At 43.1% G+C, this 21,455-nt stretch overlaps 1 protein-coding gene across 2 annotated transcripts in view; it reads left to right on the top strand.

Annotated features, from left to right (window-relative positions):
* The window catches only part of FAM20A (FAM20A golgi associated secretory pathway pseudokinase), an 89,286-nt gene that overhangs the window by 37,592 nt on the left and 30,239 nt on the right, over positions 1-21,455 (top strand). Inside the window, exons 6-11 of one of the 2 annotated variants that reach the window (XM_061615625.1) lie at positions 3,046-3,161; positions 3,809-3,989; positions 4,527-4,636; positions 7,818-7,899; positions 8,849-8,908; positions 16,533-18,453. In XM_061615625.1, coding sequence (XP_061471609.1) covers positions 3,046-3,161; positions 3,809-3,989; positions 4,527-4,636; positions 7,818-7,899; positions 8,849-8,908; positions 16,533-16,785 — 802 coding nt within the window. In that variant the 3' untranslated portion in view covers positions 16,786-18,453. Of the gene's footprint in view, positions 1-3,045; positions 3,162-3,808; positions 3,990-4,526; positions 4,637-7,817; positions 7,900-8,848; positions 8,909-16,532; positions 18,454-21,455 lie in introns of those variants that run through there. The other variant, XM_061615626.1, reaches the window with a different exon arrangement.

Raw genomic sequence — 21,455 nt, 5'->3', positions numbered from 1 at the left:
AGATTGGAAGGAGAGTGATGAGAATGGAAGGATTTGTTTCATGAAGGATAAGACTGTCAGTGGCTACTAACAATGATGGTTATGTTTGACTTCCACTGTCAGAGGCAGGATGCCCAGAGGCATACCCAGTTGCTGAAAATCACCGATGGGGAGAGGGCTGTTACATTCACGTCCTGCTTTTGGGCTTTCCATAGGCATCTGGTTGGCCATTATAAGGACAAGATGGGCCTTTGGTTGGATCCAGTGGATCTCAATATATGTCTTAAAACCTGGGTAGGCCAGAGGAGCTGCTACCAGTACAGGTGGAGCGTGTGAAGCAAGCACTCCAAATTTCCCAGCACTGCCTCGGGTGTGTACCTCAATATGTTGCTTATTTTAAAATACCGTTCCTTGTTCCAAATCATTCCAGCTTCATAAGACATAACATATGTCCCTAGTTTCTCTGTTGTGAAGTGCATCATTTTTAAAAGTAAAGAAAAGAAAATGTAACCAGGCAAACCCAGAAGCTAGATCAGGCTTGCACAATATTTTTCTCACCACATGTTGAACACCAGCCATGGATATATGTGGCAGCCTATCATGGGCTCAATCAATCTTGTGCTTTAATTGCCTGTCAAGCATCTGGCACGCCACAATATGTGGCTGGTGGGCTGTATGTTTGGTTCGGTGTGTCATACGTCTTCAGCTAGATCCAAGCCAAGCTTTTTTGTTTGTTTTTATGTTGAGCAAGCAATGGACTTTTAAAAAGCCAGTTCCAGCTGAGGGGGGAGGCATTTTTAAGAGGCTTCTGTGCCAGTATTAGTCAGTCTGCCTGGTGGTTACTGACTCACTAACCAATAATGTTTTGCTTTGCTGACAAACACTGCCGAACCCCATTTGCCATTTTTTGTGGTTTGAATCAGCCTAGACAGTAGAAACATCTCCCACTTCGAAGGATCTTCCAAGCGTTTGCAGGTTACATGGAGCTCTTGCTGGCATGGCACATACTAAGCCTCAATGAAGCGCCTCTCTCTGAATTGTCTCAGCATGAGGAAGACGATAGCGGAAGCACACCACAATGTGGGGACTGCAACTGCTCTGTATATTTGTCGTTAATGCTATGAGGCATGAACATACAGGGGATACAGTCACCAAGCCACAGACAGAGGGCATGTTTCAGATGATGTGCTTCTAAGCCAGCAGGGACCAAGTGGTTGAAAGAAATCTGAGGCTTGATTGAGCTGGTTAAGCTAGCTGGGTATCCACAAAAATGAGCAGTGACTCTTAAAGCATAACATGAGGTCTAGAGCCCTGTGATAAATTATTTACCAAAGCTCCCTGGTAACTTAAATATTAACAACAACAGTGAATATTTTAATCTAATTACTCCATGGTGCAGGACTTTAGATCTTTTTTTGTCATTTGTTTCTGAGCTTTGTTGTTAGAGCTTCACGTCATATTATTTCTCTCTTAGTATTTTTGGACATTTTGAATCCCATTTTTTAAAAAAGGAATCTGATGCAAAGGAAGACAGGGCTTCTCTTCCTTTAACAGGTGTGTAGAATTTAGTCAGGTGTGAGGAAAGCCACACCTCATTTACACAACTGTTAAAGAGAGAGGGGCCTTACCCTCCTGTGTGGGGTTGTCCTAGTCATGTTTCACTTACTATCTGGTTCAGTGGAGGCTGGTCTGTTGGGGCTAGGAAGGCACTGCCCCATCAATCTCTGCCTGCCCTCGGCCAGCCCACACCTGCCTGCCTTCTTACTTACAACCAGTCCAAGGGGCGACCTTGGCTGTCAGCTTTCTCCTCCTTAGTCTCAGTGTTGCCCCTGTAGAACTCAGCAGGGAAGAGGGAGGAAACAAAATTAGAATGAGTTGGCTCTGCCTGTCACTAGCTGTGGCTCCAGCTACTGTTGGGCTATCTGCTTTCTGCCCCACCAGTCTCAGTGGGCACCAGCCACCACTGCTCTGGATAACTGAAATATAGGAAGCATGTTGTGCCAAGCAAGATAATTGATCCATCTAACTCAATCTCGTCTACAAACACTACACTGACTGACAGCAGATGTTCAGGGTTTCACATAGGGGTACTTTCAAATGCTACTCTGGAGCAGCCTGGTTCTGAGTCTATGACCTTTTGCATGCAAAGTGTGTGTTCTATCATTAAGCTACAAAGTAAAACATGAGCTGCAAAGGAAACAACTTATTTTGGGATATATAACCTCAAGTTACCTCTCTGTCCCCAACATATATTGCAGAAATGCATCATAGTGGACAAACATTGAGGTCCTTTTAAAGAATATTGAACCCATGGATCATCCATTCCCATCTGCCAGCTGACAGTCTATATACAAAGGAGGCCAGAGTTTCCTTCTTTTCCAGCCTGAAATCTGTGCAGTGGAATGAGCATTTTGGCTTTACACCATCTGTCATTTATTTACTATGATTATTGTAAATGTTCTTGAGGCTGAGAACTGCTCCCCTATCTTGTAACAAGGACAGTTGTCATTTTCTATGTTGGCAGGACACTTGGGGAAAACAGGCACAGTCTTCTTCTTGGTTAAACACCTAAATCATTAAACTAGATCACATCCCAATTTTGCTGTGGTCATACTATGTGGAGTGCCCGGACTTAACTAACAATGCAATGTAAGCCTACAATGTAAAGTTTGGCCCCGCTAGTCCCGTTCTCAGCAAGCTGTCATTATTCAAAATTATCTACAGCTGGGAGAACAGCCAGAGCTTCATTGAATGTGATAAAGTAATATATACCATGTTAAGAACTGCGGGGGACTGTAAAAGAATGTGCTTCAGAAAACCAAAGAGGCACATTCTTCACACAGGAAGCTACAGGTGACATCATAGCAGGCTGTCCCATTTGGCTGGATTCCTGTCCTAGAGCGTACTAAATATAATGGTTCAGCTGGCCTGATGAGGGTATTAAGTTTTAAAATGAGAGAAGCAACTCCCCCGTCTGTGGATGAGTGAGAGGAGTCTGTTTCTGCTGGTTACTCTGAGAAATACTTTCCTAACTGATGCAGTTTCTGTCCCTCCCCCCATTTCCAGAATCCTGGATTTCCGTCGTGTCCCTCCAGTGGTTGGGAGAATGGTTAACATTACAAAGGAAATTTTAGAGGTCACCAAGAATGAAATCCTGCAAAGTGTCTTTTTTGTTTCACCAGGTAAGTTTTACCTGCATTAGTTGCAGAAGAAGAAAATGATATGTTTCCAGGTGCTGCAGCGTAAGAGCCACTTCAGACGTGATGCAGGCAGTACTTCTGGGTAGGAATAAAAGCTGCGCAAACCACGCAGAGAGGACCCCATGATCCCATGCAGTTGTCATCTGCTAGGAAGCTGTCAAGTATTTATTTGTTTGGAAAACACACACTTCCCTGAGTGTGTGCATGCAGTACAAATGACACAAGTATGATTGGCACATGTGATCCACACAAAGTTTGCAGGCTTTTTGTTCCTACAAAGACTACTACTTGCTTTGGAAATTTGTCACATTCGAAGTAGCGCTTGTACAGAACAGCGTGGTCCAATGGTGCTTGCCCTGCTTCCTGCTGCCTAACCTTGTCAGGGATGGCCTGCTACTGCCAATCCCAAATGTTCAAAAATCACGAGCTACTCATAAACAATTGCACTTTATAAACAGTACAAATTAGGGTGAGTTCAAAATGAGGTCTTGAATGGAACTTAAGATTTTGTCCCCTGCATTCTGAAAGACTAGAGACCCTCCCTCTCTCTCTCACACACACACACACACACGAAAAACTGTGCAGCCCTGCATTAGCCTTGCCACTCATATATCCTGTCCTCTCTGCAGCCAGCAATGTCTGTTTCTTTGCCAAATGCCCTTATATGTGCAAGACGGAATATGCCGTGTGTGGCAGCCCTCACCTGCTGGAAGGATCCCTCTCTGTTTTCTTACCATCCCTCAACTTGGCACCAAGAATCTCCATTCCAAACCCATGGATACGATCCTACACCTTTGCTGGAAAAGAGGAGTAAGTGGGTAAATTGACCTCCCTCTGCTGTTAAATACTGTGTAGCTGTTTGAGGCAAAAAACATAAGCTTTTACCCATGGAGAGAGCATCTGGCCCTATCCATGACCTTATCCCTAACTCTGGTCTTTAAGTACCATTGCACAGAAGCATGTATATGTTATTCCTTTCAGCTACCATTGCCAGAGCAAGACAAGCTGAGAATTGATACCACTGTAAGTATTGGTGGTAAATCTATTTTGTTGGAAACAGTAATTACTCTAGAAGAATAATGGCACCTGCCTGCTCGAAAGCAATGCACACCAGCTTTCCCCAGATGATGTTGGACTACAACTCCCATCAGCCCCAAACTGCTGTCCTCCAGATGTTGGACTACAACATCTGGAGGACACCAGATTGGGGAAAGCTGGTGTATACCCTTACTAAGGATCCGCTGTAATCAATGTGGCACCAGTTCCCAATTATTTCCTAAAATAAAGAGCAAACTCTCAGAATACCAGGGCTAGTATTCAACCCTCCTCTTTTGATATCTCTCATAGGTGGGAAGTGAATCCATTTTACTGCAGTACAGTGAGGGAGATATATCCTTATAGCAGTAGCAGTCGGCTGCTCGATATCATTGACATGGCAATATTTGACTTCTTAATAGGTAAGTGGAAACAGCCAAGTAATAATTAATCTCAATTGATTTTACACATTGTCACTGACATTGCAAGCATCCCTTGCTTTGTAGAAAATAGCTGGCTCAGGAATAACCTGTTAGTACTGCTAAAATCCTGAAAAGAGTGTCATGGTTTCCGGTTTTTGATCAGTTTATTTTTAGCCCTTATGCTACAGTTTAAAAACACACAGGTAGATAGGTATGGACAGGATTTCCCCTTAGCACAACACATCGCATCTTCCTGTTTCTACTGCCGCCCTCACCTCCATGGCACCTGTTATTTCCCTTACCTGCTAGGACCAAACAGTAAGAATGTTATTTCCAATGAAAGTAGCAGGCTTGGATTCTTTCCTCTCCAGATTGGAACCATGGCAGAAGCAAGGGGTTAAAGCCCTCCTCCCCACTGCCAGGGTCATGATCCAGATTTGGGGGTGGGGGGAATGCTTGTTATTTAGCTTTTTTCTTACATTCACCATTTCTAATTGTGTGGATGATTTAGCTAAAGGGTAGCTAACATGGCACCCTCCAGATATTTTGGACTGCATCTTCCACCAGTCCCAGCCAGCATGGCCAATGGTCAGGGATGATGGGAGATATAGTTCACAACATCTGGTGGGCACCAGGTTGGTTGCCCTGATTTAGGTACAAGTGCCATGATCTCACTGGTATGGCCTTGGCAAGCCCCTATCTCTCAGCCTTAGCTGCTCATTAGTAATATAGGCATGACAATAATGACCTCCCTTTGTGAAGTTCTTTGAGCACCCAGGAAAAATGCTATTACCGATACTATCATTATCACATTCCCCTTCAAAGTGCCCAGTCTCTGCAGATACTAGGCTCAATCCAGCCAAAGGTAAGCAGCATTCTTAAGCCCCATTGATTTCAGATGGAGAGTTAAGCACATGCCAAACTGTCATCCATTGAGCAACCGGGTACTTAACACTGACTACATTATGCCCTCTGTGAGTTAGAGGTCAGTTCTAATAAATCAGAATGATGATGAGTCTGTCGGAAGAAATTAAATCTAAAATGAGGAAAGTCTAAGCATCTAGAAGGCGTTCATAACTAAAATCATGTGCTTCCTGTTTCTCTCAACGAGTGCAGGTACATGCCTGCATCCTGGAGTTGTGTTGCCATTTCCAATGCATGTAGAAGTTTGCCTCCATGATAATCTGCCTATACAATCTAATATATAGGCACATATCAAAACATGCCCCCCCCTTCAAAAGTAACTCTGTGGGCTTATTTTCTTGCATTATGCTATCATGCATCCTTTCAGCATTTTGGGGTGGGAAGGTAGCATAGGAATATCTTATATGCTTTATATTATGTTATTAAAATTTTGTGATTACTGTTCTGAGGACATGCAGGGAGAGGAGAGGAAGGGGAAATCCTGTTGTACACACAAAACTCTATGCACACAGTGTTGGATACAAGCATATACTTTGTCAGCCCTTCAAATATCAGTAAAAGCTATGGTCCCATCATAAGACCACATGCCCCACTTTCTATGAGCTTCACCTCAAGAAAGAGGGTATTTGTCCTTCAGAATCATTAAACCATTGAGAATCCATGAGTCCCGATCCTGTGAACATGTCATAATGATTAATAACCTCTCCTTTAATGGTTTCCTGCTAGATTCCTGCTAGATTCTAGAACTAACAGTACCTTAACCACAAAATGTAATACTGATAGGATTAGCAAGGGTTAATTAGACAGTCTAGCCCATAGTCTCAGAGGGCCCGATGGACATACTATATTTCACACATGCTACATTATTATTTATTATTTTATTTATATCCTACCCTTCCTCCCAGTAGGAGCTCTGGGTGGCATTACTCAAAACGACATCCTCACTGAGAAGAACAAGATGGGAAAGATACTTGGGAGTTAGCATTTCTGAGCAGAAATGGATTACGATTTTATAATCTGTGGGAAAAAATCATGATTGAATTTATCAGGTTGCGAAGCTCATTATAAATTACTACACTGGTACTTAATGCTAACTAGGTTCCATAACATTCATTCAGATACACACTTTAAGTGTTGAAAGTGTTCAGCTATATTTATTTATTAATAATTTATATCCCGCTCTTCCTCCCAAAGGAACCCAGGGTGGCAAACATGCAAGAAATGAAACAATTAAAACATCTAAAAAACAATTCACTACATATGCAGACTGGGAAAGATCTCTACTTATGAAAAGGGTTGTTGAAAGAGGAAGGTCTTCAGTAGGTGTCAAAAAGACAACAGAGATGGCACCTAGAAATGCTCATTTGTCATGTAGGCTTACAATTTGAGGAAGCAAATAGTGAGGACTATATTAGAAATAGCCATTGAGACTTGCCCCAATGCGGGTTTTGTTTCATGTGTGATTAAGAAAAGAATTCCCAGTGACTTGAAATCCTTAACAGCAAAAACTTGTATGGGTGCATAAATGAAATAATCCACAAGCCCCATCTATAATGGAATGGTTACTGAAAAGTCTAGAGATAGCAGAAGTGGACAAATTGACCCATTTAGTTCAAAGAAGGTGTGGAAATTATAAGATTGATAAGATTGTATAGAAATGGACTTGTTTTATCAATGACTGGAATGTAAATTAGGAAAATGTAAGGTTTGAAAGACATTTATTTTTTCAAATAGTGGTCTATATTGTTTGATTGTTCTAATTTAAAAATACCAACCCTGACAGCATCAATGCATGGTTAGAGAAACCATCAATGCTAACTAAACTAGTTGTGAAGCACCACCCTAAACATCCAGCCTCCAGAAGAATCCTATGTGCCTCAAAGCTTGCAATGAGCATTTTAAGCAGCTATTTGATCCAGACAAAAGCTGTTGTGTCTCTTGCTCAGTGTTTCTTGTTATTTAGGATCAAAGGTGCTATTAATACATTGATACAGTGGAGGCTGGTGGCTCTGATGTCAGTGGGGCAGTGAATCCATTCCAGGTTTTAGTCTAAAATTTCACCTTGGACAGCTCCTTGAAAGTTTGGACTAAAACCCGTAGCGGTTTCACTGCCCCACTGACATCAAAGCCACCCATCTCCACTGCACTGATATTATACCTTGAATAATGTATGCCTCCATGACAGCTCCCAGGCAATTGGATTGGATTAGTACTCAGGAACCACTACTAAGTGTATTTCTTTTTTCTATTTTGAAAGGCAACATGGATCGTCATCATTATGAGATGTTTACAAAGTTTGGAGATGAAGGCTTTTTGCTCCATTTGGATAATGCAAGAGGGTAAGGCACTCCCCAAATTACCTCTAGCAAGAACTAAGGCTGTTGGGAGGAATAGTCTCATGAAAATGACCAAGGAATTTCCCTTGCAAGTCATATATGCTTCTCTGGGACTACAAGATCCATGGAAGCTGTATTGGAAACCCATACGATTTAGGGTTACCACCTGCTACAATTATGTATTTTGCCCAGCAAGCAAATGGAAGCTAATTTGAAAATAAACACTGTATTGTTATAATCTTAAACATCTGAAATAAAAAACGCTTGCCTTGGCTTGTGGCCAGATATAACAGGTAATCTCTCAAGTAATGAGGTAAATCCTCAATTGTGGACTTTCAGGTATATTTCAGATAAATATTTCAATATATAAATAATCTTTGGTCTTATATTATCCTATGTTTTCCATTTAAATATCTCAGGGGAGTAAACTAGATGAGGCACTGAAGATCTACAGTGGGATTTCCCATTTCTTATGGATTTCTTTGGAAAGCAAGCGCAAGAAACTCTCCAATTGGCTGTGGGGGACGATGTCATTTTCCCAATGTGAACCTTCCCCATATCCCAATGCCATTTTTCCCACCAGGCTAATTTGCAATGGGTAATTTGCATCAATGTTCTGGTTGCACTGGAAAATTTTCTGATGCACCACAGCATGCTCTAATTTAGTAATTTTTTATTTAGTAAACGGAGTGAAAAGCTTTGGAACAGCCTAGCTTGCCTAATATTGTATTTGCAATTGGCATCCATTCATTGTTACTAATGAACTTATGAAATGGATTTTTCCCACACAGAAAAACAAAGCACTGGGAAAATTTCTGTGCCACATCACTGACACCTCCACCCCACCCCCACACGCACACTCCGATGACCACTCTATCTGAAACGTTCTTTCTCTGAACTCTAAGGTGATTTGACAAACCTTTACACTGATCTTTTAACTTTATCTTCATAGTTTTGGGAAGTATTCCCATGATGAGATCTCCATCTTGGCTCCACTTGAACAGTGTTGCATGTAAGTACTTGTCATTGCCAGATTCACTTTAATTACAGAAAGGCTAAATGATAGCTCCCTGGGCCATAACAAGCAAGTGAGCACTTGATTCACATGACTGCGGAGTGAGACCTCTCTGCAGGTCCCAGTGTCACAGGTCCACTTTGTGTCAGCCTGCAACAGCTCCCAGAAATCCTCCCTACCTCCCCCTTTCCCGTAAATTTACTAGTTTGGAAAGAATGATTGAGAGTACTCTAGGGAACTTCAAACAGTGGGCCACAGACAAGGGTGTAGTTGTCTGGGGACTCGGGGGAGGGGTCTTAGACCTCTTACATTTTTGGGAGCAGGGTCCCAATGTCTTCAGCATCCTACGAGCCAATTAGCATGAAAGGGAAGTGGGTTAGCCACTGAGAAGAGTCTTTTAACATGCTTCCTTGTCCTTTCCTGCTGATTGGGGCATTCAGAGTGAAAGGAAATGAGTCAGCCACAGAGAAGACTCTTTTCAGAAGTCAACACTCTCCCCTTTCATGCTAATTGGCTGCTAGGGACGTCGGTTGTTGTGGGAGAAGGCATTAACAAGGTTCTCATTTTCAACCCAGCAGCAAAAAAAAAGAGGGGTGGGTGGGAGAAGGGGGCATGGCTATGACTAACATGAAGGGACCCTGCACTTCTGAATTTGCCACTACACTGCTGGACACGGACAGCGCTGCACTTGACCTCAGCATCCGAGAATGATGGAAATCATGGAAATGACATTTTCCCCATGGCTTTAAGTGTCTCTTGGCACTTCCACAAACAACGTTCATAGCCAGGGCCTCAAGCACTGCCATAGCATTTTCCAGGAGCTTTCTCTGCCCCACACCATCCTGCACCCTATAGGTTTGAGAAAGCGGGGGCAGCAGTAGAGAAGTCTTCCAGGAACTATCTTGGTAGGGCCTAAGGCCCTTAGATCATGACACTATCTCCTGCTGATTTTGGAGTTCAAACATTTGACAGATTTTACAAAATAATTCCGTTTCTATGAATTATTTCTAAAGTAGACTAGGGGTGAGTCTGCCCATCATTCAGAATGAAGTCCCAGTTGCATGCAGACTTAACAATTTAGGTGTGTGACTGGATGCACATCCATTCCCCATTAAACCTGCCATTTGTCATAGCTTAAGGAAATTGAGACATTTCTTTTGATCCCTGCCAAGAGCATTTAGATTTTATTGTCTTCTAAAGGGACTGAAAGAACCTGCATATCATCAATTACATTTGTGTGTCCCCTGCAGCCAATAGGGGGCTGCTCATAAATTTTACTGCCCAAATCCTCTCCAGGTAACTGCTTTATTAATTCATATAAATCAGGAGCCAGGCTTTTTAAAAGCAATGTCAAGGGTTATTCATCCTCTGGGTTTCCCTGTCCACCACATCTTAACCATTTCCAACATATTTCCTCTGCATTTCTGTGTGCCCAGATGTCAAAAGATTTATCTTCAGCCATACAATTATACTGAGCCTCTAGGTCAAATTTCAAAAGTCATTATTCACACCTTACACGGCTTCTTGTTTATAGGATTGCCAATAAATCCTTTCCGTGAACTCCCATGTCTGTGTGATTTAAGTTGGCTCTTGCTCATACACCTATCCTGAACTAATCTCGTCCTCTCTGCCACAAGTTTCTGAATTCTTCAGTGTTAAATGCAGACTGATTGTGGCCTGCATCAACATCAAGCACTGGTATAGCACAGGACATTTATTTTATCCTTATTTGAACAGAAGAATATAGGACAAGCAATGTAGACTTTGTGGAAATGGAAGCTAGGCAGGGGGTTTGGCTTCCTCAGTTTTGCATTTTGGTGCAACCGTTGTGTGTGCACATATAGAAATGTGTTCCTGAGAGCACATTTGGGATGTGTTCTTTAAAAAATTAAATGCTTTTTTTTAGTATGTGAAAGAATGGGTATGTAACCTTCCAAAGTGAGGGGGGGAAATAGTGCAAGACTAGCTGTTTTGAACTGCATTATTCTTGCCATGCAAGAACAGGTACTTTTAAACATAGTTTTCCTTGGCAGTAAAACTGGTATTTCACAGTCCATGTTACCAAATTCTTCCAAGCGACACAGGAAATGGATTGGACTGTTAAAGACCAACCCAAATTGTGTTTGCATTTTGACAAATTTATAGAGCAGTACAATATCTCAGAGAGGAGGTCAGGTCTCCTGCTCCCCTGGTGCATTTATTTTATTTATTTTATTTTATTTTTAAAACTTATATACCACCCGACTAGCAATAGCTCTCTGGGCGGTGAACATAAATACAATAAAATACAATAAAATACAAAAACACCACAATCTAAAATCAAATTTCACAATCTAAAAAACTGGATAAGCTAAGATCAAATTACAAACATTACAATCATTAACAAAGAATTAAAATGCCTCGGAGAAGAGAAAGGTTTTAACTTGGCGCCAAAAGGATGATAGTGTCGGGGAGACTATTCCATAGTTCAGGGGCCACTACTGAGAAGGCCCTTGATCTTGTCACCGCCCTCCAGGCCTCCCTATGGGTTGGGACCCGGAGGAGGGCCTTCTTAGCAGACCGTAGTGTACGAGCCGGTTCATAACGGGAGAGGCGTTCCGACAGATATCGTGGTCCCACGCCATATAAGGCTTTGTAGGTTAGTACCAACACTTTGAATCTGGCCCGGAAGCGTATTGGAAGCCAGTACAAGCGGGCCAGAACAGGTGTTATATGGTCAGATCGCTTCGTTCTTGTTAGCAGTCTGGCCGCCGCATTTTGCACCAGCTGTAGCTTCCGAACCGTCTTCAGAGGTAGCCCTACGTAGAGCGCATTACAGTAATCCAAACGTGAGGTTACCAGAGCATGTACTACTGATGTAAGATCCTCCTTACTCAGGTAGGGATGTAGCTGGGCTACCAGCCGAAGTTGGTAGAACGCATTCCGTGCCACCGAGGCTACATGAGCCTCAAGTGACAGGGAAGAGTCTAGAACGACTCCCAGACTACGAATCTGTTCCTTTAGGGGGAGTGTAACCCCGTCCAGGACAGGATATGTATCCACCATCTGATTGGAGAAACCATTCACCAACAGCATCTCAGTCTTATCAGGATTGAGTCTCAGCTTGTTAGTTCTCATCCAGTCCATTGTCGCGTCCAGGCAACGGTTCAGCACATTGACCGCCTCACCTGAAGAAGATGAAAAGGAGAAGTAGAGCTGCGTGTCATCAGCGTACTGATGACAACGCACTCCAAAACTCCTGATGACTGCACCCAACGGCTTCATATAGATGTTAAAAAGCATGGGAGACAAAACCGAACCCTGCGGGACCCCACATTGGAGTGCCCACGGTATCGAGCAATGTTCCCCAAGCACTATCTTCTGGAGACGGCCCGCCAAGTAGGAGCGGAACCACTGCCACACAGTGCCTCCAACTCCCAACTCCGCAAGCCTCTCCAGAAGGATACCATGGTCGATGATATCAAAAGCTGCTGAGAGATCAAGGAGAATCAACAGAGTTACACTCCCTCTGTCTCTCTCCCGGCAAAGGTCATCAAACAGGGCGACCAAGGCCGTCTCAGTGCCAAAACCAGGCCTGAAACCCGATTGAGATGGATCTAGGTAATCGGTTTCATCCAATAGCGCCTGGAGCTGGCCAGCAACCACTCGTTCCAAGATCTTGCCCAGGAATGGAACGTTCGCCACTGGTCTGTAGCTGCTGAAATCCTCTGGGTCCAGGGAAGGCTTTTTCAGGAGTGGTCTCACTGCTGCCTCTTTCAGACAACCGGGGACCACTCCCTCTCGCAAGGAGGCATTTATCACTTCCTTGGCCCAGCCAACTGTTCCCTCCTTGCTAGTTTTTATTAGCCAAGAGGGGCAAGGATCTGGTACCGAAGTGGTTGCACGTACCTGTCCAAGCACCTTGTCCACGACCTCGAACTGAACCGACTGAAACTCATCCAACAAAACATAAGACTGTGCTCCAGACACCTCACTAGGGTTAGCGGCTATAAAATGGGAGTCTAGGTCCCGACGAATGCGTGAGATCTTATGCCGCCCAGTTTCCCTCCTTTTTAAAGTTTGATAGAAATATCTGTTGGCTATAGGTACTTTCTTAAACCGCAAGGTTTTTTTGCCTACTAGTGAATTTCTCTGCTTTTTAATCCAGGAGGTAAGAAATGGGATCCTGTGTAAGTTTGCTGAGAATGGATAGATCATTTGCATGCTTATTGAGTTCAGTGGGATTTACTCCCCTGCAATCATGAATGGAAATGGACTGCCTTCAAGTCAGTCTTGACTTATGGCTGTCCTATGAATAGGGTTTTCATGGTAAGTATTCGGAGGGGGTTTACCATTGCCTCCCTCTGAGGCTAGTCCTCCCCAGCTGGCTAGGACCTGCTCACCTTGCCACAGCTGCACAAGCCAGCCCCTTCCTTGTCCGCAACTGCCAGCTGGGGGGCAACTGGTTTCCTTGGGACTATGCTGCTTGCCCACGGCTGCACAGGTGGCAGGGCACGTAACCCCTGAGCCACTCACTGTGGGGGTGATCTTTAGCTGGCCCTTGACACCCAGGAGACACGAGTGGGGATTTGAACTCATAGACTCTGGACTCCCAGCCAGGCTCTCCTCCCCACTGTGCTATACCAGCTGCCGCAATCATGCTTAGGATAGGTGAAACTGACCACAGAGGATGGGAGGGAGGAGGGGGATGGGAGGAGGAGGGGGATGGGAGGAGGAGGGTAGGTTTGATCATTTGCATGTTTATTGAGTTCAGTGGGATTTACTCCTGTTCAATCATACTTAGGATAGGTAAAACTGACCATGGGGAGGGAAGCCTGGAGTAGGCGGAGGAGGAGAAGAGGGGAGGAGAGGAAGAAGGGAGGAGGAAGGGAGAGGAGAAGGAGGTGAAAGGAAGATCTGATCATTTGCATGCTTGTTGAGTTCAGTGGGATTTACTGCCATGCAATCATGGCTAGGATAGGACTGATCATGGGGGAGGAAGAGGGGGAAGGGAGAGTAGAGGGAAGGAAGAAAGGGAGAGGGGAACAGAAGGAGGGGAAAGGAGGGAATTGGAAGGGGAGGGGTGAAGGAAGGGGGAGGGAAAGGGCAAAAGGGAGGGGATGGGACGGAGGAAGAGGGGAGGGCAAGTTTTATCATTTGCATGCTTATTGAGTTCGATGGGATTTACTCCTGTGCAATCATGCTTAGGATAGGTAAAACTGACCATGGGGGAGGGGGAGGGCAGGGGGGAAGAAGGGAATTGGAAGGGGGAGAAGAAGGGAGAGAAGGGGCAGGAGGGAGGAGGAAGGGAGGGCTGGTTTGATCATTTGCATGTTTTTTGAGTTCAGTGGGATTTACTCCTGTGCAATCATGCTTAGGATAGGTGAAACTGACCTGGGGGAAGGGCAGAAAGGAAGGGGGAGGAGATTGGATGGGTGGACACTGGGCAGAGGGGAAGCCCCTTTTCTTTCCAAAAGGAAAACATTATGAACAATATCATTCTTTTTCAGGGTTTCCCCCACCTTTTTATTCTACAGCAGGCACATGTAGCCTCCCACCCAAATTTAAACCAAAGCTGTCCCTGGCCACATCCACACCGGGCCTTTATTTCACTTTAGACAGTCATGGCTTCTCTCAAAGAATCCTGGGAAGTGTAGATAGTGAAGGGTGTTGAGAGTTGCTAGGAGATGCCCTGTTCCTCTCACAGACTTTCAATCAGAGCGGCTGACTGTTAAACCACTCTGGCCACTGGAGCTGTGTCAAGGGAATAGGAGTCTCCTCTCGGCACCCTTCACAAACTACACTTCCCAGAATTCTTTTGGGGAAGCCATGACTGTCTCACGTGAAATAAAGGTCTGGTGTGGCCCTGATTAGCAGCTGTGAGTCTGGCTTTTAGAACACTGACAGTTGGTTCTTACTGAGCATGCCTGGCCTTATCATTGTCTCTGATGCTAAATTTCTTAAATTAATTAAAAATCAGCCAGGCATTTTTTTAAAAAACTTTTAAACTGCAGAAAATGAAGGTCAGAGCATGGGGCAAGGTCAGTAATAGGATTACAGGTACTCAGTGAACATGGCTGATCTTAATGAATTTCAACAGATTACGAGAATTCTAACACAAAAAAGTCCAAAAGGGCTCTGGTTTTCCCCACTTTCTTTTTAGACTTTGAACTCTCGATACTCTGAGTGTTTTGTGTAGCTCCATGAAAATTTAGAGGGTTGTTAAGCAAGCGTTTCTGAGTTCAGGAGTATATGTTTTGTAAGGTTTTGTTTTGAAATGAGCTTATAGAAAGCATCAGAATGGCATGGGGGAATTTTCAATTTAACATTGCGGAATGTGAAAAATCCATGGTGACTATAGTATACAGCCACTCTCGTCGCTGTATAATTAGCCAGCCAGCCAAATCTTGTGCAAGTATTAGCCAATATTCTGCGTTATCATCATCATCATCTCCAGTTGCTCACCACAGTGAATTTTAATATTAAATAATGTTTTGATTTATCTCTTACTATTCCTGTTGGCAATCTGCCCACAGTACAACAGTTTTTTTAAAAAAAATATTCCTTGGAAAAAGCAAATGTTAAAGGTAGCTAGCATGAAAATCCCTATAGGTACCCACTTGAAATTTGGCGATTTTGACTCCCTTTGCAGGGGCTACCATATCCCAAAAATGTCATGTCCCCATGTGCATATTACCTCCATGGTGCTGCCAGCCTGTTCCTACCTAGATACTTGTGTCTAGTATCAAACCTGTTTAAAAAAAAAAACTTTTTCAAAATCTTGAAGAGCAGGAAAACACAGGACATGAGAATTGGCATGACTGAGCACTGTCTTTTTAAAAAACACATTTTTTTAGAAAAAGCAAAATTAAGATGGCTAGCATGAAAGCTCCTGGAGCTATCCACCTGCCACTTGGCTTGTTTAATTCCCTATATAGTAGCTACCATGTCTCCATATTTCATGTGCCTAGGTCAGAAAATAAGAACGTTGTGGCTGTTTTGGTTTTGCAATTTAAGTCAGTGAGATTTCTGGAGTTTTGTTAATATCTGGATTTTGATCCAGGTTGAATTAGGTCTGAATCTGTTTGGACCTGATCTGTACTTACAAATCAGAGCCATGAATCAGATCGGGGGACCATGCACAGCCCTACTCTGTATTGTCTACTCTGACTGGCAGCAAGATATCAGACAGAGGTCTTTCACAGCCCTATTATTTGACATCCTTTTAAGTGGAGTATGTGGGGAACTGAACCTGAAACATCCTCCATGCCAAGCAACTTTGCATGTGTAACTTGATTTTATACTTTGTAAACTGCTTAAAGCCTATTTTGGTATTAAACCGTGGATAAAATAGTAATAAAAGCATGTACTTCCTGAGCTACAGCCCTTCCCAGTAAGTTGAAGCACATTTTTTTCACTTATAACCTCACTGCTATCCACAATCAGTTCCCAAAAAGCTGGAGTTGGGAAGAAGGACTTCCCAGCAAGCTTAAGCCACAACACCCCTATTATTTAAAATTGAGCACTGGTCATAGCAATGCCTCTTTTATCTCCATCCAGCTTTCAGGACTATGTAAGCCAAGGAGGTAGAATTTTAGTTTGCATGATGGATTTGGCTCAATTTTTTCCCCCTCTTCTTCAGAATAAAGAAGACAACATTATTACGGCTGCAGCTTTTGGCTCAGCCAGACTACAAACTCAGTGACACCATGCGGGAATCCTTGCTTCAGGACCGCCTTGCTCCTGTACTCACAGAGCTCCACCTTTTGGCACTGGACAGGAGGTTACAGATCATCCTGAAGATAGTGGAGAAATGCATAACGGCTAGCGGAGAAGACAGTGTTGTGGCTGATGCTAAGCCGCTTGCCTTTGACAGAACAACACACCCAAGATAAAGCCCTAAGGGGAAAACTGGACCCTGAACTTTGTCGATCATTCTCCCCCTACTCTGGACAATTGGGATTGGGAAGAGAGAAGGTGTGTACATCACAGAAATGTAAACACACTGCTGGGCAGGTGGCTTTTAAAAATCTGCACCATTGGCCTGAGTTTTTTGCATATGTGTATCCAAGCTCTCTTACCCCATCATCAGTGACCTTTGTGTCTCTTCTCCAGGAGACATGAAGAAATGAAGCACTCTGTAGCTGCAAACCAGGCATTGTTTGGGTGTTAGTGTGCTTCACAGAATCTGCCCAGGCCCTTGCTTCTACTGGTTGTCATGATTATACTTAACTGGTGGCTTGAATAAAGGGGGTCAATGAAGGGGAAACATACTTAAGAATATAACTGTGCATACCTGCCTCACACTTTAGGACAATCATACCAAGGTAGCACTCAGAGATGTTCAACATGTAGAGAACTACACCAGAAAGATTGGCAACCCCTGCTAAAAGCCAAAGAGAAAAATGCAAGCATGCTGGAGTACTGTATTAGGAGTTGATTCTTCTGCTGGTTAAGTGGCACTTTACAGGGAATATTGGGAAAGATGCTCTTTACCTGCAGAGACACTATTTTAAAAACTACAACCTAACATGTGGCTAGGCAGCTGAGTAGTGGGAAATTTCTCTTTCAGTCTACACAATAATTGCTAAATTGCACTGTGGACCTTTAGGTGATCCTCAAGATCATAACATAAAAGAGAACATTAGTGGCATACAAAATGCTGTTGAAATGAGGGCAATCCATATAAGCTGCACTTGCACACTACAGCAGCTTTATGAAAGAGCCACTACATAAAATCCTTCCAGCCTCCCACAGGGCAGCCATACTGTAAGAGTAGTTTCTTGACAAGTTTCTCAATAGCAGCCGAGCAATGATTTATCCTTCCCCGCGTACACAACTGCTTCAAGAGTGGAGAAGCACCTACATTTTGAAGTGGGAGTCATCTAAGCAGCCATAATACAACAAAGAGTGGCCTGCAAAACTAAGAAGTAGAATTGTAGCTAGATATGCAATGAAGTCTAACTACCCATAGCCTAAGACATTCCGAAATAGAAGTGATACCAGAGGGGCTTGCAACAAAATGTTGCAGTATGAAGTGCTGTTCAGGATTCCTACCAGCCACATCCTCTTCCATAGAATCATAGAATAGTAGAGTTGGAAGGGGCCTACAAGGCCATCGAGTCCAACCCCCAATAATTCCAGAACATTATTTGAGGAATGTGGCACTCCAGATGTTGTTATCCTTCAACTCCCATCAGCCCCAGCAAGCATAGCCAATGGTCAGGGATGATGGAAGCTGCAATATCTGGGAGATCAGTTTTCCCTCCCCTGTTCTATTCAGTTCCTCCTCATCCCAGCTTTTCCATTGCCCCTGCTCCCCCAAACATTCAGCATTCTGTGGCCACTAAGCATGCCCAGTCCTCATTGGGCTTTTAGGCTTTCGTCCCCAACCCTCCAGAGCAGATATGGGGTTGGGACAGGGGAGTGATGACTTACTTGGATTCAACCCACTACTTTTTCAAGTGATGCGTTGTGTGGATTCTGTGTTTTGAAAGAACCTCTTGAAAGGATCATCATGTGGTCTGTCACTATTACAGAACAAATGTGAGATTTGGAGGAAATTGTGTACCTTGTCTTATGTTAAGAGTTCATGACATGCCTGGAAGTAGTAACTGATTTTGAAAGGGCAGAGAAACCATGTCTCATGACAGCATAAAAAAAGCTAGCTTCCTAATCCCAGATGTGTAATGGTTAGTTAAAGTTACTCAGCAATGAAAAGGCCATTCTGAATGCTCACAACACAGGCATCTAGGTTAGGAAGTTACAAAGAGGACTGTGGCAATGGCTGGAGGTGAGGCAGTGTGCTTTGACTACTTTCCTATATTGGAACACATTCACACTCCAACTTACATTAATGGCATACTAGCTGTGTTTTTTTAATGGCTCCATGGCATCTCCAGACCCATCAGTAATTGATTATGAAGTCCATCCATGGTTAAATATAGCAGCACAATAAAAACTAAGGGTTGTATCCAAAAATGTTGTTGTCCCATTGGTGCAAGGCTTTGCCTGCACAATGGGACTTCCTCTCTCTCTCTTTGAGTCCCCCCATCTGATCTGGAGGACTGGGGGAATCCACCATATTGGGGGGGTGCAGGGGGCACCCAGTGAGAGGAAGACCGGTTGTGCAGGCAGAAGTCCTCGAGCTAATGGGACAACATTGTTGGATACAGCACAATAGATTCTACTTATAGGATCTTAAAAATTCAACTGCTAACAGATTTCCAGCATTATCTATGTCAATACACCCAAGTAAGCCATGTCTGTGCACTGTATAACTTCTGAGATTGCATGGCAACACTAGAAGTCTGGGATGTTACCTAAGTATTTATCCCTAAGTGAAAGGACACTGATTCAGCTCTTTCAGCTGCTTTGGTTATGCAGCAGGAAGACCTTACACCAGCCAGTCTGGAAAACAGCCAACTCAGCAAAACAGCCCAACTCCATTGCTAATCCTTCATATGAATTTTCTGTTCACTGTTTTCCATTAAACATATCTACTTTCCATTTCCATTTTGGCCTTTAGAGCTGCAATTTCTTCTTTCTACATATACCACAATATGGGTTATATTTTGTTACTTCGATAATCTTGTTGTAGAGCTCCCTCTACCAATGGTTTCCATGAAGTAACAGTTAAAGTTAAATTTACTAATAGGCAAAAAAACCCTTGCGGTTTAAGAAAGTACCTATAGCCAACATATATTTCTATCAAACTTTAAAAAGCAGTGAAATTGGACAGCTATAGCAGGAGACCTGACCTCCTCTCTGAAATATTGTACTGCCCTACAAATTGTACTGCCCTACAAAATGCAAACACAATTTGGACAGGTCTTTCACAGTTCAATCCACTTCCCGTGTAGCTTGGAAGAAATTGGTAATGTGCCTCTGAGCATATAGTGAGTGGTGGCAGTACCTGCAATCAGGATTTTATCTCCAATGATGGAGAATTACATTTTTTGTATGTTTGTTGGGGTTCTTCTTGCTTTGCTTTTTTCCTGTGTTACTATTGTTTCTACAGAGCATCGAACCTAGAAAACTATATTTCTCTCATTTATCCTAGAAATCTGTTGTCTAATTTATTTTTTATTCATTTCAAAGCCTTTTTATTGGTCTATGTCATATGATGGTAAAGACAGCCTTTTGTGTTTCAAACTGGAGGTTATATTCTATTTCTATTTTGGGTGCATTAACAGTTGAATCTGTAGTTTGATGTAAAATCAGACTGATTACAATATGTTGCTACTTAAGCAATGAATATTGGGGGGGGGGACTTGGCCTACCCAATATGCATGTGTTCAGACTGCTATGTTTAAACCACCCAACTTAAGAGTGGGCATAGTCAATTAAAAATATACAGGACACCTAGAAATTTGCTACAATATATTTCACCTCCCACTGTTTTATCTTGTGCAAAATGAGACACTACTCATGTCCATTGGAGACTAGTCTGCAGAATAGTCAGTGCCATTATTCCACAATTGTTTTTGGAGGTTTTTTTAAGTGTAATTTATATGAAGTCAAGGTGCTGTACTTCACATATTCACAGAAGCAAAACAAAATGCAAAACATTTAAAGTGACTATCTGAACATTATCATGTCTTAATATTGTTGCTTCCTCCCTGCTAAAACAAGATAAGCACAGCACGTCTTGTTTCTGTCATTTGGACTGATTGCAGGTGCTGCCACCACTCACCATATGCTCAGAGACACGTTACCAAATTCTTCCAAGCTATGCAGGAAGTGGATTGGACTGTGAAAGACCAATCCAAATAGTGTTTGCATTTTTACAAATTTGTAGGGTAGTACAATATCTCAGAGGACAGGTCTTGTACTCCCCTCGTGTATTCCCTATAGCTGCCCAATTTCCTTGCTTTTTAAAGTTTGATAGAAATATCTGTTGGCTACAGTTACGTTTTTAAACCACAAGGTTATTTTGCCCATTAGTAAATTTAACTTTAACTGTTACTTCATGGAAACCATTGGTAGAGGGAGCTCTACAACAAGATTATCAAAGTAACATAATATAACCCATTTTGTGGTATACATGTAGAAAGAGGAAATAGCAGTTTTTTGCCGATTAGTGAATTTCTCTGCTTTTTAATCCAGGAGGTAAGAAATGGGATCCTGTGCAAGTTCTCTGAGAATGGATTGATCATTTGCATGCCTTTTGAGTTCAATGGGATTTATTCCTGTACAATCATGCTTAGGATAGGTGAAACTGACCTGGGGGAGGGGCAAGGAGGGAGGGAGGGAGGGAGGGAGGGGGAGGAGATTGAGTGGGTGGGCACTGAGCAGAGGGAAAGCCCCTTTCCTTTCCAAAAGGAAAACATTGTGAACAGCAACATTGTTTTTCAGGGTTTTCCCCACCTTTTTATTCTATAGCAGGTACATGTAGTCTCCCACCCAAATTTAAACCAAAGCTGTCCCTGGCCACATCCATACCAGACCTTTATTTCACTTTAGACAGTCATGGCTTCCCCCAAAGAATGCTGGGAAGTGTAGTTTGTGAAGGGTGCTCTGAGTTGCTAGGAGAGGCCCTATTCCCCTCACAGCCCTACAATCC

This window comes from Rhineura floridana, chromosome 3 (genome assembly GCF_030035675.1).
Source record: "Rhineura floridana isolate rRhiFlo1 chromosome 3, rRhiFlo1.hap2, whole genome shotgun sequence".
Taxonomy (NCBI): domain Eukaryota; kingdom Metazoa; phylum Chordata; class Lepidosauria; order Squamata; family Rhineuridae; genus Rhineura; species Rhineura floridana.
The sequence above is the reverse complement of the archived record's forward strand: the minus strand, read 5'-3'. Positions and strand labels throughout refer to the sequence as shown.